The sequence below is a fragment of the Taudactylus pleione genome, unplaced genomic scaffold (assembly GCF_031769625.1).
Source record: "Taudactylus pleione unplaced genomic scaffold, aTauple2 ptg000179l, whole genome shotgun sequence".
Taxonomy (NCBI): Eukaryota; Metazoa; Chordata; class Amphibia; order Anura; family Myobatrachidae; genus Taudactylus; species Taudactylus pleione.
In genome coordinates this window covers 15655899-15672650 of record NW_028284581.1, presented here as the reverse complement: position 1 = coordinate 15672650, position 16752 = coordinate 15655899, and the positions used below count along the sequence as shown (strand labels likewise).

The following is a 16752-nucleotide window of genomic DNA, read 5'->3' as shown; positions in this document are numbered from 1 at the left end:
GCACTATATAAATAATGATGATGGCAAGAACTCCATTATATTGATCTATGCAATGCAAATACTATTCAGAAGTGTTTACTTAACTATTAGCTTATTTGAACAATCAACGTTAAAGCTCTTTTACCAGGCTCTAAGAAAGTGAATTGAATACAAAATAGTACATGTGTATAAACCCTTAGAATGAATTTTATTTACTGTAATTAGATAGGCTTGATGCTTAAACTTTGCTTTATTCTTTTTTTAAACACATTTCTTAAACATTGCTTTAACACAAGATGGCAGTACAGGGTAGCATAAATATATATATTTTTTAAATCATGCTTTACTTGATTTTGTTATTTTGAATTCTACAAATTGTTTGTGATCGAAAGATATTAGCAGTACATATTATCGTTATCTGTACAAAATATCATTGCTAGATCATTATTTTGTTTCTAAAGAAGACAAAGGCCCTCATTCAGAGCCGTTAGCTATTTGTGGTCGTTCGTTCAAAAACAAGGGGTGGCTATTCAAATGATCCGTTCGCACATTGCAGTCTGTTCACACCTCTAAGTCTGAACGAGCGAGCAAAACATACGCTCGTTTATTTGATAAAAACGCCCCCTGGCCGCTCGCACCATACGTCATGTCCGCTATTTATTAGATTAATCGAGTACATCGTACAGCGTATGAACTGCTCGCTATTCTTGTGGTTGTTTTTTCCAACCGCTATTTTGCGAACAGTTCTGAGTTTAAAAAAACAAGTGACGTGGTCAATGACGCTGCTATATTAATTATGCACACCCTTAAAACGCCCGTTTTGACCTTTAAGCACGCCTGCGTTCGAATTCCACTCCCCCGTTTTCAAGCACCTTCCCCTGTTACCACCCACATACGCCTCATTCTGTCACTCTAAATAGCAGGCACTCGCTATATAGCGTACAAACGATTTTCGGCCGCACTGACTGGTTCGCGCATGCGTACTAAAAACCGTATGCATGCGCAGATGTGCGAACATCGCTCGGAAAGAGCGTACTGCCGTTAACGAGCGGCTCTGAATGAGGGCCAAAGTTCCCTCTGACGCCTTAATAATTTGTTTTAGTGAGTAAGCAATAATGTTTTCTCTGCAGTTTTTATTTCTTTATTTGTAAAAATTAATTACTTGGGATGTAATATTACTGTATTAATCACTTGCTGTACCATATGTACAGTATGTTTGTGGTTTTGTGTATAGTTTGTTATAAATTACTATTGTATTTTTTAATTGTGTGCTTTGTTATTCTAGCTATAGGTCATGCATCAACTTTGTAAAACCATAACCTAATTGTGATTTAAACCTGCGACACGTGTGCTGATTGATCAACGTCCAATTTTTTCACACACGTAGGTGGCCAAGTCTGCTGAGATCTGGCCGAGCAGCAGGATTTTTTTTTTCTGCTAACACTGGTTGCTGTAAATGTGGACCAAAGGTGATGACACAATATTGCCTAATATATTGTCTATGATAACATCATTTACTGTGCAGTTGCTCCTGCAAATCAGGACATAAGTTATCATGGTTTGTGTTTAACACAACTACAAAAATTATAGAAGTCCTCATAATAATGCTTCCATTTATTTAATAAATGCACCACTAGGCAGAAAATGATGCACCTATAGAGACGTGATTTAGTAAATCAAGTAATGTTACTTAAAATATCCCCTATAGACTACAATGGAATAATCTATTTTACTTAATTTGAACAATTGATATGTGCGATTTGATAACTGCTGTCCGATATGGTTTAGGGAAGAGTTTGAGAAATAGTGCAAATTGAAGAAAATGCACAGTTTTTAAAGGTGAATGTTGTATGTAATGTTTGTGTTAAGTCATGCTAAAAAGTGTCCCACAAGAGGCCTTCTATGGCTTTTTTTTTTTTTTAAAAATTGATAATTTTAATTCTATTGTTAAGGCTGGCCTGCATGCAGATATTACCAGTGGTAAAATGCTAGGCTTTCTTTCAGCCACATGTACTGCAATAATTTGAAGGGAGCATGGGACTGTTACAGTTATCGATGAACCTAGGTGGTTCAAGGACTAACTCATCCATTGAGAATAAAATTATTTAGATGGACTTTTTAAACTCCACTAAAAACTAAATTTATCCGTGCTGATAATGTAAAATGTTTCCATAGATATATTTTTTTTAAATATTAATTGAGCATGTTAAGCCAGGGATTTTCCAGTAATGATCCACTGGCTGTGACATAGCAAAATTACATTGGTACCGATGCAGGTCTATTCAAATGAATTGTATGTGACAATGGCATTTGGTCAATATCTCGGCAAAGGGGATGTCGGCGCTTAGAATACTGGCGGCTGGCATCCCAAAGGTAAGTAGGGATTAGGGGGAAGGTTAGGGTTGGGCACTGGGGGGGGATTCGCGATTGAAAAAAACTCAATCCCGGGATACCTGGGATTGACCTGGTTTGAAAAAAAAAATGCTCCTTGCCCAGCCACTATTATGACTTACCCGCGGGACTTTCGGCAGCGTCATCGTCTGTGTTCTGTAGAGCCGGGGGGTGGGTGGGCGGTCCAATCAGCATTGGGCTGCGCAGTGTGACCTCTGTTTGTCATGGTACGTAGTGCCAGCCAGGGGAAGGGGAAGCCGGGCAGCATCTGAGCACTCTGCTGGAGGCGCTCAGCGCTGTCCATCATTTAAAAAAATCAATAAAATTATGGCCAATATCGAGATTGGAGGCCTCCAGTCCCGGGATTCAATCCCGGCCATTTTTAGGCCAAAATCCTGGGATCCCACCGATCCTGGGATTGGCCTCGTCAGTTACCATAAAAATGTTTTAAATGGAGTAGTGATTTCCAGCTGTGTCAAAATTGCTTGAAAGTCCTTCATGAAAATAAAGTTGAACATTTTCTGCTGTGGAAAACTGAAGATGATACTATCCTTTAAGTTCATGTTTCCTTTATGGGAGTAAATGCGTCTTTTAAGCATACTATAATATATATTATACTCAGTGTAGTTTGTAAGGTGAATGAGAATCTTCAATGTGTTGAATAATATTGTAAATACTGCTTAAGCTTCATAAATGTTGTCAATAGCATTTCGTAAAGCATTTAAAACTAATGGTAATTTTAATATATTTTTGCTTTTTCATTGTAGGGTTTTTAGATCCGGAGAAGAAGCTTTTCTCACATCGCATATTATCTCGGGATGAATGTATTGATCCATTTTCCAAAACCGGAAATCTTAGGTTGGTTTATGTAATTCTTTTACTAGAATTGTGTGCATGTACAGAGGTGCCCACATACACCTAACCTCAAATAGCTCCATTGGCGCACCACAGACCTTGCGATTAAGCCACGTCATGCATCTTGCCGCACACTTTTGTACAACATGTGCATCTTGGTTGCATTGCTAATGCAACAAAATGACAATGCACGGAGACACTGGCATCGCATGTGGCTGCTGTGACTCAGTGACTCGGACGCTAACGTGTAAAAAAGCAAAAGACAGGTTCAGTACGAGTAAGCTGCACCATGCTTCACACCACGGATCGTTGTGCTTAATCTGTGACTTTATACCAATTTCTTTTCTACAAAAATACTAATCCTAAGTGCCTAGTACACTATAAGCAACTTTGTGCGCTGCTACTATTTGAATAAGACACTACATTTAGGAAAGTATGAAAATCCAGAAATCTTTACCTGTGACAGTGTCCAAGTCATGCCATGTGGCACAAAAAGGTTGGGTGTATGAGAACACATCTGTATGCTGCAATACAAAATATTTTCCAATCCATGTGTAAGCATTCATGGCGCCTAAAATTAAAAATGAAAGTGGATTTTTTTTATTTTTTTAACCCCAAAATTGTGACCCCTTACTAACAGGGTCCTCACCACATTATATGTGCATGTAGTAGACATTTCATGATGATTAAGATGATGATGCTGCTGCTGTTTGGGGTTTGTTTGTGTTCTTTTTCTTTCTCATGCAAAGGATATGTTGGTGCTTTGTTAATAAAATAGTGTTTTTATTTTATTACATATTATCCTACTTTTAGATGGGAATTCAATTAGCCGCACTAAAACGATAACTTTTCGCACAATTCAATTCCAAAAGTCATCTCCCGGGATTCGCATGACAATACTTGCATGTTTTACACGCAAAAAGTGTAGGAGATAATTTAGAAATCTGTGTGTACCCCAAAAAAAGGCAAACCAATATAGATATACAGTATAGATAAGTATTTGGGATTCTTAAAGTATGTCAAACTGTTCTTATATGCATTTTTCTCAAACAGTGAAAGCAAGTGTTTTTTTGCTAAATAAATCCTCTAATTATATTGGGGGTGCATAAAAATGCTTATAAATATATGTGTCATCTTAAGCAACTTTATAAAAAAACGAACCTTCAAAATACATCTCTTAACACCCATCTGCAATCTTAAAAACACCTGTCCTATTCATACAGCACCCCTATATACCTGTCCCACATAAATTAATCAATTTTCCTGCACTTTGCACATGTTCACCCCTAAAATGTCATTATTTGCCAATTAAGCTAATTAAAAAATCCCAGTCGTTTTGATCAAAGCACTTACCTTTTACCATAAAATAAGGATTTTCCTCAAATTTCACCTTCACAGGAGGTGATGAAAATCATTTTGTGTTAATGCCTATAAAACTGATCTTGAGGGCTAATTGAGTAGTGCAATTTTTTTTTCCCATACGAAAGTCACTTTTAACTCGCAAAAATGGTTTATTATGGCTAATTTAATTCCCCCCTTAATCTCATAGTTCATTTTCCTCTGTTCCCTGATCTCCTCCCCTTTCCTTATTGAATATATTTTTACTAGTACAGGTTGAGTCTCCCATATCCAAAATGCTTGGGTCCAGAAGTGTTTTGGATATCGTATTTTTCCATATTTTGGAATGTTTGCATACCAAAATGAGATTTTGGGAATGGGACCCAAAAGTTTAACACAGAATGCTTTTTGTTTCATACACACAGCCTGAAGGTAATTTTATACAATATTTTGATAATTATGTGCAGCAAACAGTTTGTTTACATTGTCAATCAGAAAGCAACATTGTCACGATCTCAGTCAAGCTCAAAAATTACGTAATTCGGAATAATCAGTATTTCAGAATAATTTGGATATGATGCATTTAATACTTCTTTCAGTGTCAGGTTTGCATTCTATAAAGTGTAAGGGTGGCAGACTGAACACAGACGCAAGGGATTCGCAAATTTGTCTTTCTCCCATAACAAAACTCGTTTATTAGACAGAACAAGAATAGTCGAAATACTAATCCCTCTCAAAATACAATAAAATAAGTGAAAACAGTTTGATTCGGTTCATTTACTAATAGTGCGTGACACTTCATTCTTGTGCTATAAAAAATAATTGCTTTATTGTTTATCTTTTTTTTTTTTATCTTTGTTCAGTAGGCAGGAAAGAGTAAAAAGAAATGATCCCTGACCTAAAGCAAAAATACAGAAATATAATTTGAATGTTTCATAAAAGTTTCATCAAAAATTAATAAAGATAATAGATCTTTCAGTGGTAGAACTGTACCTTTTAAGAGCTCCTAGTTTTGCTTAGGTTTGTTAGTTGTTTTCCCTCCGCTCTGTTCTTTCTGCAGCTGCTATGGCAGCAGTTCCACGCCAAAGGTTGTTTAGGGATACCTACTGTATGTTAGCTGTAAGGAAATACTTGCAGGTTACCATGGAAGCTGAAAGGTAGAGTGCAGTGCAGATATTGTGCCAATTGTTGTTATGTAAATCTCTAAATAGCCAAGTAGTAGTATAGGGCTGGGGTCTTCAACCTTTAAGACAGTGTGGGACACATTAAAAAATTCAACGGAACCCGAGGGCCACTAAGCTATTCTGCGGTATTTAGACCCTGCCCCCTCCTCACACAATTATGTCCCATACCTGTCCCCTCCTACAAATTTAATTAGGTCCCAGAACAGCACTCCTACCATAATTATAATTATGTCCCTCAACTGTCCCTCCTACTTCATTAATTATGTCAATTATGCAGTGGCCACAAGTAGTGGTCCCCCTAGGCAGTGGCCCCAGTAGTGGTCTCCATTATGCAGTGGCCCCAGTAGTGCCCCTTATTTAGTGTCCCCAGTAGTGCCCCTTATTTAGTGTCCCCTGTAGTAGTCCCCCCCCCCCCCCATGTAGTGCTCCCAGTAGAAGGCCCCCCCTATGCAGTGCCACTTATGCATTGCCCCCAGTAGTGGTCCACCCTATGCAATGCCCCCCCAGTAGTGGTCACCCCATGCAATGCCCCCCCAGTAGTGGTCCACCCTATGCAATGCCCCCCCAGTAGTAGTCATCCCTATGCAGTGCCCCTTAAATATATTGGACAAAGACACGAAAAAAAACACTTACCTGAATCTCCACACCTGCCGCTGGCCATTCCTCTGTCCGGCTTCCTCCCGGCTCGCTCTACACTCCGGCAGTGGGCGCAGCAGCCAGTGAAAGTCTGTCTGGCTCTCATTGGCTGCAAAAACAAACACACTGCTGCCAGCTTGTTTGTTTCTGTGTAGTGCGGACCGCACTACACTAACCATCGGCGGGCCATGAGGAACGGCTCCGCGGGCCACGGGTTGAAGACCCATGTTAAAGGGAATGATACGAATTTAAAAAATGGCACTAATTTAACAGATAGTATAATTTTTTTTTTTTTTTTTTCAAAAGATAATGACTGTAAAATATATATTCTGTATCTTCCCTTCTACCCTGAGCACTTTTGGCTTTTGTCTACATTTAGTAATTTTACATGTATTCTAGTGTAACTTGTGCCTTTTATACGTTTAGTTAGCCACTTGCTTCAAAGATTTTTAATTAATTCACTTTTAAGCTTTTTAATTTTCAAAGCAGCATCCTTGCCTTTTCTATTTTGGTACGCAGCCTAACTTGACCAAGATATTTATTGAAGATGCTTTATGATTTTTAATGATTTTCTTTTCCTTTAATTTTTTAGTAATCTTTTTCCTTGTGGGGACTCTATGGTTTGCATTATCGATGATCGAGAAGATGTGTGGAAATTTGCACCTAATTTGATAACCGTTAAAAAGTATGTCTACTTTCAAGGTACGGGGGACATCAATGCCCCTCCTGGTTCACGGGAAGCACAGATGAAAAAGAGAGGTTTGTCACCAAGATGATATTTAGTATGGATTAATAGATGGATATATATATATATATATATATATATATATATCTTTATATCTATCTCTATCTAATATTTTTTTTATGTTTAGCCATTTTATATATAATATAAATAGATGTATATCAGAATATCATTCATTGTTTTCTTTATGCCCTGTTTTTATAATTTGCCATTTCATTTTAATAATTATATTGCTCTCATTTATGCTACTTCAGTTACATACGTTATGCTCAGAAATGCAGTTTTGTGGCTGAATTAACCAGATTTACTACTGTTATTACCATTTATAAATTTATTTTCCCCCTACAGAAAGCATTTCTAAAGTATCTACAGAAGCAGAGCAGTCTGAATCGCTTGAACAAGACTCTGATCAGTCCAAGAACCTTCCTCTGGAGGAGCAGAGCAATGGGATTGGAAAAAGCAGAAAGGAGCTTAATGGTGGCGCTTCAGATAACCTTTTCAAAAGGGAGTCTGATGCCAGTGATGGACTACAGGAACAAGACCCTGCTGCAAGTCAGGACACCTGTCTCTCTGATGGCAAGGATGTAACGCAATTGATAGAAGCTCAGCCATCTATAGGACAAGATGATCGGACAGTGGTTGCCAAATCTCAGTTAAAGACTGGGGCAGCAAAGGATCTAGACTTTGACCTTTCCAGTGATAGTGACAGTGAGTCTGAAGTTAGAAAAACACCGTCTCCTTCTTCCTCTGGGAGCGAAAATGAATGTAAAAGAAGTTGGAGGAAGTCAAAAACACTGGACCAGGTGTCTGCTGTGTCACAAGTATCTTGTACAGAAGATTTATCTGATAGGCAATGGACTGAAAACCACAATAGTGATGACAGACTATTATTTGATTCGAAAGATAAACTGCTAACCGAGGTTGAGGAGATGGAGGTTAAGGGTGTAGAACCGGACAGTCTTTGTGACTTGGGTAATGGAAATACAGATAAGAAGGAGGTGGAAACGGAATCCCAGAATAGTGAACAATCTGGTATTACAGTGGGAGAGTCATTAGATCAAAGTATGGAAGAGGATGACGATGATAGTGATGACATGGATGAAGATGATCACTTAATATACCTTGAGGAGATCCTTGTCAGAGTACACACAGATTACTATGCAAAGTATGATCGATACCTGAAGAAAGAGATAGAAGAGGTCCCAGATATTCGTAAAATAGTGCCAGAGCTGAAGAGTAAAATTTTGGAAACCACGATTATTGCTTTCAGTGGCCTTCATCCCACAAACTTTCCCATTGAGAGGACACGGGAATATTACCATGCCAGAGCGTTGGGTGCAAAAATCAGCAAAAACCTGGTTTTAAATGGTGATGATCCTACCAAAGTGACACACCTTATTGCTGCAAGGACAGGTAGGAAAACTGCATTTGGAACCGCTATATTATTTATCTAATGCAGAGAAACAAAACCCCTCTTTCTGACATAGTCCAATATGTATAGTTAATGAGACTGTTTTGTGTATTGAATATAGGATGCAAAAAGGTCCCTGAAATCAGTCAGGAGGGCATATTTTCATTTTGAAGGGCATAATTTTAGACATGATGTATCGCTACAGCTACTGTAGAGTGAACACTATATATGGAGAAAGAGAGAGAGAGAGATCATATTTTTTTTCCACTTTACATAGAATGTTATTCATTCAGATACCATATACATCCCACATATAAATTATGGGTTGAAAATAATCTTTGATGAAAGAACTCTGCTGCTGCTCTTAATTGTAGATTGTAAGTCAGCAAAGAACAAGTCTGGAAATATTAAAGCACACAAAAGGAAAGCGCTAATGGTGTAGTGTATTGAAAATGTCAGGAATTAACCCTGCATACTTAAGAAAACATTATGAAAGCTTATCTGGGAACTTGTTGGATTATTTTGTGCCGCAAATCATATACTTTGAATAAGGTACAGGCACTTATCTTGGCCACAAGGTTCCTAGGAATAAATCGAGGCCATACATGTGCAGAACCTTTCTGAATAAGTCTCTTTTAAAACTCAATTAAAACCCTTACAATGGCAAAACTTTTAAAAGCTTACCTGAGTTTCCAACTCGCTGTGAAATAGTGTTTAGCAACTCCAGTCAGTTCTGCTGTGCTTCCAGACTGGAAGTGACGTACAGATGTGTCCTCATACACTATTGCTGCAGTCACGGCAAACAGCCCTTACAGCATGCCAGGCCCTGTGCGACTGCTAATGGCGAGCATCTTTTTTGCCCGAAAATGTCTTAGATGCAATGCGATGCGACAAAACCAGATTAATGAGACCGCACTGATAAATTTGATATGTGACACTTGTACATCTGTGTGCTAATGAGTCTGAATCTGTATACGAAGTGCTATGATCCTGTGGCTTTTCTTTATGCCAATGTTCCATTGTGCCTCATCTGCGACTTTGTGCATATTTAAAACTACTACTTGTGAGGTTCAAGTCACAGCCCAGAGTCTCTGGTATCGACTGAGCAATCTTTCACTGTGTCTGCAGTGCAAATAAGACGCAATTTTTTTTTAAAGTTGCTACACTACACCGCTCTGCATGGCTCATTCGCACCAGGCACATGGCGCATTGAGGCAAGGTATATGAGGACACATCTGATTATTGTTGGTATGGAGGCTATTCCGACCCCAAACAAGATGAATGCAGCAATTTACCAAACAGTGTATGGGAGACTTCTTATAGGCTTCATCTATGAACTTCATTCTGATGAGAATAAAAATAACCACAATTTTTTAACCAGTGGTTCTTAACCTGAAGTTTTTGTACCCCCAGGAGTACTTCTGTGATGTTCTGGGGTATTTGAACATTGTACTGTAATAGTGGGGTGGGATATGCAGCTGATAAGCAGTGTGCTAGGGATCTTTAGCCCTGCGCATCACGGTTGGACCCTGATTACAAAATGGAAAGATCTATCCCTTTAAAAGAAAGCAGATGTGGACTATAGTTGTACAATTCAATTTACTATTTTTTGTTTTAAAAAATCTTGTTTGTGTTGCATATATATAATCTATATCTATCAGGTGCATAAATATTGGGACGCTGACAGAATTTTCATATTTTGGCTTCTATTCACCACCACAATGGCTTTGAAATGAAACAAACAAGATGTGCTTTAACTGCAGACTTTCAGGTTTAATTTGAGGGTAATTACATCCAAATCAGGTGATTATTTCATTATCAATTAAGCAGGTAAAAGGTCTGGAGTTGATTCTAGGTGTGACATTTGCATTTGGAATCAGTTGCTGTCGACTCTAAATATGAGATCCAAAGAGCTGTCACTATCAGTGAAGCAAGCTATCATTAGTCTGAAAAATCAAAACAAACCCATCAGAGAGATAGCAAAAACATTAGGTGTGGCCAAATCAACAATTTGGAACATTCTTAAAAAGAAAGAACGCATCGGAGAGCTCAGCAACACCAAAAGACCCGGAAGACCACGGAAAACAACTGTGGTGGATGACAAAATAATTATTTCCCTGATGAAGAAAAACCCCTTCACAACAGTAGGCCAAATCAAGAGGTAGGTGTATATGTGTCAAAGTCAACAATCAAGAGAAGACTTCACAAGAGTGAATATAGAGGATTCACCACAAGATGTAAACCAATGGTGAGCCTCCAAACAACATCTAAAAAACCCATTACTGTTCTGGAACAACATCCTATGGACAGATGAGACAAAGATCAACTTGTACCAGAGTGATGGGAAGAGAAGAGTATGGAGAAGGAAAGGGACTGCTCATGATCCAAAACATACCACCTCTTCAGTGAAGCATGGTGGTGGTAGTGTCATGGCGTGGGCATGTATGGCTGCCAATGGAACTGGTTCCCTTGTATTTATTGATGTGACTGCTGACAAAAGCAGCAGAATGAATTCTGAAGTGTTTCGGGCAATATTATTTGCTCATATTCAGTCAAATGCTTCAGAACTCATTGGACGGCGCTTCACAGTGCAGACGGACAATGACCCGAAGCATACTGCAAAAGCAACCAAAGAGTTTTTTAAGGCTAAACAGTGGAATGTTATGCAATGACCAAGTCAATCCCCTGACCTGAATCCGATTGAGCATGCATTTCACTTGATGAAGACAAAACTGAAGGGAAAATGCCCCAAGAACAAGCAGGAACTGAAGACATTTGCAGTAGAGGCAGAGCATCACCAGGGATGAAACCCAGCGTCTGGTGATGTCTATGCGTTCCAGACTTCAGGCTGTAATTGCCTGCAAAGGATTTGCAACAAAGTATTAAAAAGTGAAAGTTAGATTTAGGGTTGTTTAGTTTGTCCCATTACTTTTGGCCCCTTAAAAAGTGGGAGGCACATATAGAAACCGTTGTAATTCCTGCACTCTTAAATCTGAAAGTCTGCAGTTAAAGCACATCTACATTGTTTCATTTCAAAACCATTGTGGTGGTGGAGAGGCCAAAATATGAAAATTCTGTCAATGTCCCAATATTTATGCACCTGACTGTATATTGGTGCCTAAATATTTTGTCTGCTAGCAATTATATTTATATTAGTCACCAAGATGGTGGATAATGCTGCCAATTGAATTTTATGATTGGACCAATAATTACATAGGAGTGGTTACATATAAATATGCCAACTTTTTAATTTATGTTAATGTTACTGGTTCATAGTTAATATTACTGGACTTGTAAATCTTGTAATCCACATATACAGAGGTTTGCCATTGATCACCACTATATACCAATAAGTCAAACTCGCAAATATTTGTCTCTTAACTCTTTTTGTTTTAGAAATGGCAGCCATCTTTAAATCATGCAGACAGCGACTTTCATGTAGGCGTCTTTTATAAATATATTCAATATTTTAGTGCTATTCTCTATTTTCTCCTTTCTTTTTTGCTAAAAACAGTTGGTCTAATTCATTATTTGAATATATAATTGTTATTAAAATATTGATTCTTAATACATGTACAGCCTTACTGACAGAAGTCAACAGAGTCCTCACATATCCCTAATAAACAAATATATAAATTAGCAAATAGAATATTTTAATATGCAGTTGGCGATTTGTCATATTTATATCCTGAGCAAAAAAGAATTCTCTCAGGGGTTACTATAACACAGCATAGTTACCATCTAATTTTATATGAATGAGGAGGGGGTGTGCTTGGTCTGCACACCCTTAATTTTAAACATAATAAGAAGTGCTACTATGCTCAGACTTCTAGTGCCATGCAAGAAAAAGCAGGTGCACACTCTTAAGAATACTGAAAGTCCAAAATAATTATGATAAACTCTACAATTAACATGGCGAATAACTGAAGTACTTGTTACATGTTTGACCAAAAATGCATGTCCATCTACCACATTAGCTAGAGATAGAGAGAGAGCGATTCTTGTAAGTACATTAAGCAAGAATTGCATTCAAATCCTCCTAGCAGATGTTTTGTCCCTGTTGGATCAGTTGGTTTTTGCTATGCATTTGGCATAATTATCTTTTTTCCCCCCTGCTTCTAGGTACTGAAAAAGTCAGACAAGCTCAGAATTGCGAACACCTTCATGTTGTAAACCCAGATTGGCTTTGGAGCTGCCTGGAAAGATGGGAAAAAGTAGAAGAGCAACTTTTTCCATTAAAGGATGATTACTTGAAATCTCAGAGGTATTTGCAATATGTTACATTTATTATCATATGCATATAGGCTACCCTAATTAAAGCAAACAAACTGAACTTTAAAATTCCATGCAGAATGGACCTTCATTAAATAGTACTTAACCATTTCACAGCCAAGGAAAGAACTGTTAAGAGGGGTGTGCAATAAGTTTCCGGATGCACAAAAAGTATTCTATTTGCAAAGTGAACATTAAATTTTTTCAAAGTATTCGCCAGAGGAGTCTATGCAAAAGTGCATGCGCTCAGACCACTTGGTGAAACAGCTGGACCAGTCCAAAGCAGGTATGTCTTCTTCATGATGGATGAAGGTCTCCACTGCAGCTTCCGGTGACTCAAAATGAATCCCACGCATCTTGCGCTTGATTTTTGGGAACTCGAAGTCGCAGGGGGCCAGGTCTGGACGGCAGATGACCAAGTTCCTGGATGCTTTCATGGGCCAGAAAATCTATCACTTCCCCGGACATGTGGGAAGGTGCATTGTTATGGAGAAGGGCACCACGAACGCGAGTTCTTGGATGGCGCCTGGAAATGGATTCCAGCACTAGCGGCAGGCATTGTTTGATGTAACAGTCCCCAGTGACGGTGCGTTGCTGTACGAGTGGTACGGTAGCTACATCACCAGTCTTGGCCACAAAAACAGCCACCATCTGCTTGGCCATGCTGCGCTCATGTCGGAACTTCTGTGGTGGTGCACCTCCAAATGTGGTCCACTGGGGCCTACTGTTGTTTGTTTGGTCTATGAGTCGAAACTGCAGATCCAGGGTCATCACCACTGATGATCTCCCAGACTGAGTTTGAGCGACCGTCATCAAACCTAGCTAGCATGTTGCGGCTCCAATTCAAATGATGGGGCACCCAGCATGCAGAAACCTTGTTCAGGCAAACTTTTTGTGGATTATCGAGCGGACGGATCCCAATGAGCTGCCTATCTACTTATCTAACTGGGCCAAGGTCACCCTGGTGTCCACCTCAACTATGGGACCACACAGCAGCGACGTTGTCCTCGATGATGGTGGACACTGACTCAGTGACTCGGGATGGCGCCTCCTCACCAAAAGCAGCTTGCAGTCGGTCAAAACTATACTGCTGTCGCAGACCACTCTTGTAGGCGTAGAAGATCATGGCTCTCCAGTGGCCTCTGTTGAACTCCATAAGGAATTCATGAATAAAGTGGCCAATCTGACATCTTCAGAGTGCAGTGTTGCTTATATTCACAACCAGACAGTCAGATTGTGTCTACTCTACCTATGCAATGCACATCCAAAAACTTATTGCACACCCCTGGTATGTATGGTCTTTCTGCAACTCAGTACATATATTATCAGATTTATTGTAGTCCTGTACCTTGCCTACACAAAGCTATATTCTGGTGGTTGTTTTTTTTGGAAGGAGGTGGGGGGTAGTTATTTAATGAGAAAATAAACTTAGTCTTACAATCTCTTTAAAGTTCCTGGTAACAATGCTTGTTACAGAGATTTCCTGGCCTTTGGAAGTATGTTGTACAGGCCTTCTCAATCATCGGAACATAGGAAATGCTGCTTGGCACCTGCAATGCACAGTAATGTATCATTATAGCATTGCCCTAGTAAAGGTGTGTGTGTTAGTGATACTAAGCTTGGGAGAGCATGCTGGAAATTGTGCCTTTCAGTCTGTGACCCCAGCTATTGTCCTCCAAGATGGATTACTGCATCAGTACCACTATTCAGATACGGGCTACAAATCGCAAACCGTCCTACAGCATTTTGCCCACTGTAATTGCCGTCCCACAGATAACAGTCTTAACCTTACAATTTACAAAGAAAAACCTCCGTCTTCCCACTTCCCCATCACTGTTGTGCGCTAACACCATTGTCCCACTTAAATTTGTTGTTTTGCAGCCCATGCCATGTCCCTTTTGGTTTGATGAGGAGGTGTGGCATTTTGGGATGTTAATATTTTGCATTTAAGTTCTGATTCTGTCTGTGTGCTGAGAGAGTTGCACTTTGGAGCAGATACATATATTTGGTATTACTTTACCTGGTAGAATACACCATTTTAGAACTGTGAAGTTTAACTACTGTATTTGATGTAATTCCCACACCCTCTGAGATCGTGCATAAGAAAGAAAGGTATGATCCGAAAAGTTTTAGTTGACTACAAATACAAAACTGAATTTGTAATGAAGAAGAAATGTGTTCACAAGAATGAAACCTAGATCCATTTGAGGCACACAAATTACATGGCCTCTGTCAACAAAAAAGTTAACAGTTTCATCTGGTCCTCTGACATTTTATTGCTTTACTACAGATTGCCTTGCACACCATATAGCTGCTAAATGCCCCTTTATCCCTTTGAGCGTTAACTTCTAGCTTGCTCAGTATACTAATTCTTTTACTGGGCCTACATTATCCAGACTGTGCAGCAAGAGAGCAGTGCGGTATAGAAGGATCCGGCCTCCGATGCAGCTTAGCTTGCAGAATGAGATCTTGAATCAATACTGCCTTGTACTCATTTAATAAGTAGTGTATGTGCCAATTTTAGTTATACATATTTATGTATTCCACTTATATTAGTATACATATGTATGTATTCCATTTATATTAGTATACATGTTTAAATTTTCTACTTCAGGGTCCATAGGGTATCCACAGGATACCTTGGGGTATAGGCGATGGCGGCAGACATCCAGGCACCACAGAGTTACATTTTCAGCCTCCCAGGATGCACTGGGGTCCCTCTCCTATACCCCGCCCCCGAGCCTCAGGCCACTCAGTTTTCGTAGGTGCCTGGCCGGACCAGTCGCACCGTACAGAGGGGGGTCTTTTTAAGGCCCCTGAATATTTCTTCGCAGCTGTGGCTGCACAACTAGAGTGCTCCAGCATAGGACAGTCAGTATTGACGTCCATGCTGTCACTCCTACACCCCGCCGGTACCAGAACGCCGGTACCGATCCGGGGATGCTGGTAGATAGCTGGGGTCACAGCTAGCGGTGATCCCCGGCTACCTGGACTGTGGCCGGATGCACGGGGAACAAGGTAAGCGGCGGGGTCCCGCGGTGGGCACCCGCCGGTAACACAGTCCTGTTTGGTCCCCAGGCAGGGGGCTCCCTGGGGACCGGCTGCGCGTGGGGCCAGGTACTGATCCTGCGCCTTCCACTAGACCACCAGGGACAGCGGGCCGCAGCATGTGCGGTACAGCGCGGCGTCCCAGGGGTTGATAGCACGCCAGTGGAGAACGCCTTCCCTGTCTCACAGCCGGCGTCTCCCCCGCTGCACAGTGCCATTCCACAGCGGTCTGAGCGGACTGTGTCAGCGCTCCTCCCCCGGGCCCTGCCTTCTCTCTGCTCCTCGGTGGCCATTTTCTCACTACATGTGCTGGGGATGGCAAACACTGCTGGAAGCTGATACAGATGCCATTGCGGTCCGGGTCCCCCGCATACCTCTCCTTCAATTAAGGTCAGTGTATGCAGCACTGTTTCCTACCAGGCTCTGGTCTGTGTAGTTGATCGCAGTGCTTGTAATGCAGGATGTTATCTGTGCATTGTATGTGACTTAAATGCTAGCGCTGTTTGCCTGTACTTTCATTTCTGACTGTCAGCCTTTTCCTATCCCTGTTCTTCTGCTACAGCCCTTGCGGTGCGGTGTCGCAGGGTGTTTATTACCTCACAGTAAACGTGGTTTTTCTGTGGGGGAGGTCACATACGCTCCGTTCACACTCCTCATGTCGGAAAGTGAACGAGGATATCCTCTTCCAGCTATAATGTACTGATATCATGTGCAGTTAGCGGAGGGATATGTAGACGCTGAGGGTTTATGGAGGGCATGTTGTATTATATATCACGCCCCATTTCTGTCACTGTGCCTGCACAAAAAAGGGGACCACCCTCGGCTGGCTAAGATGCTTACAGCCTTTGTGGGCAACGCCCCCTGCGTTTCCCCATAGGGGTTATTGCAGCTTGTGG

The 16752-nt window shown here is 40.4% G+C and overlaps 1 protein-coding gene across 1 annotated transcript in view; it reads left to right on the top strand.

The window, feature by feature from the left end:
* The window catches only part of CTDP1 (CTD phosphatase 1), a 165461-nt gene that overhangs the window by 74707 nt on the left and 74002 nt on the right, over positions 1–16752 (top strand). The window contains exons 6-9 of the mRNA XM_088475897.1: positions 3138–3228; positions 6976–7142; positions 7474–8538; positions 12659–12800. Of these exons, the coding sequence (XP_088332023.1) occupies positions 3138–3228; positions 6976–7142; positions 7474–8538; positions 12659–12800 (1465 nt within the window). The remainder of the gene's footprint in view (positions 1–3137; positions 3229–6975; positions 7143–7473; positions 8539–12658; positions 12801–16752) is intronic.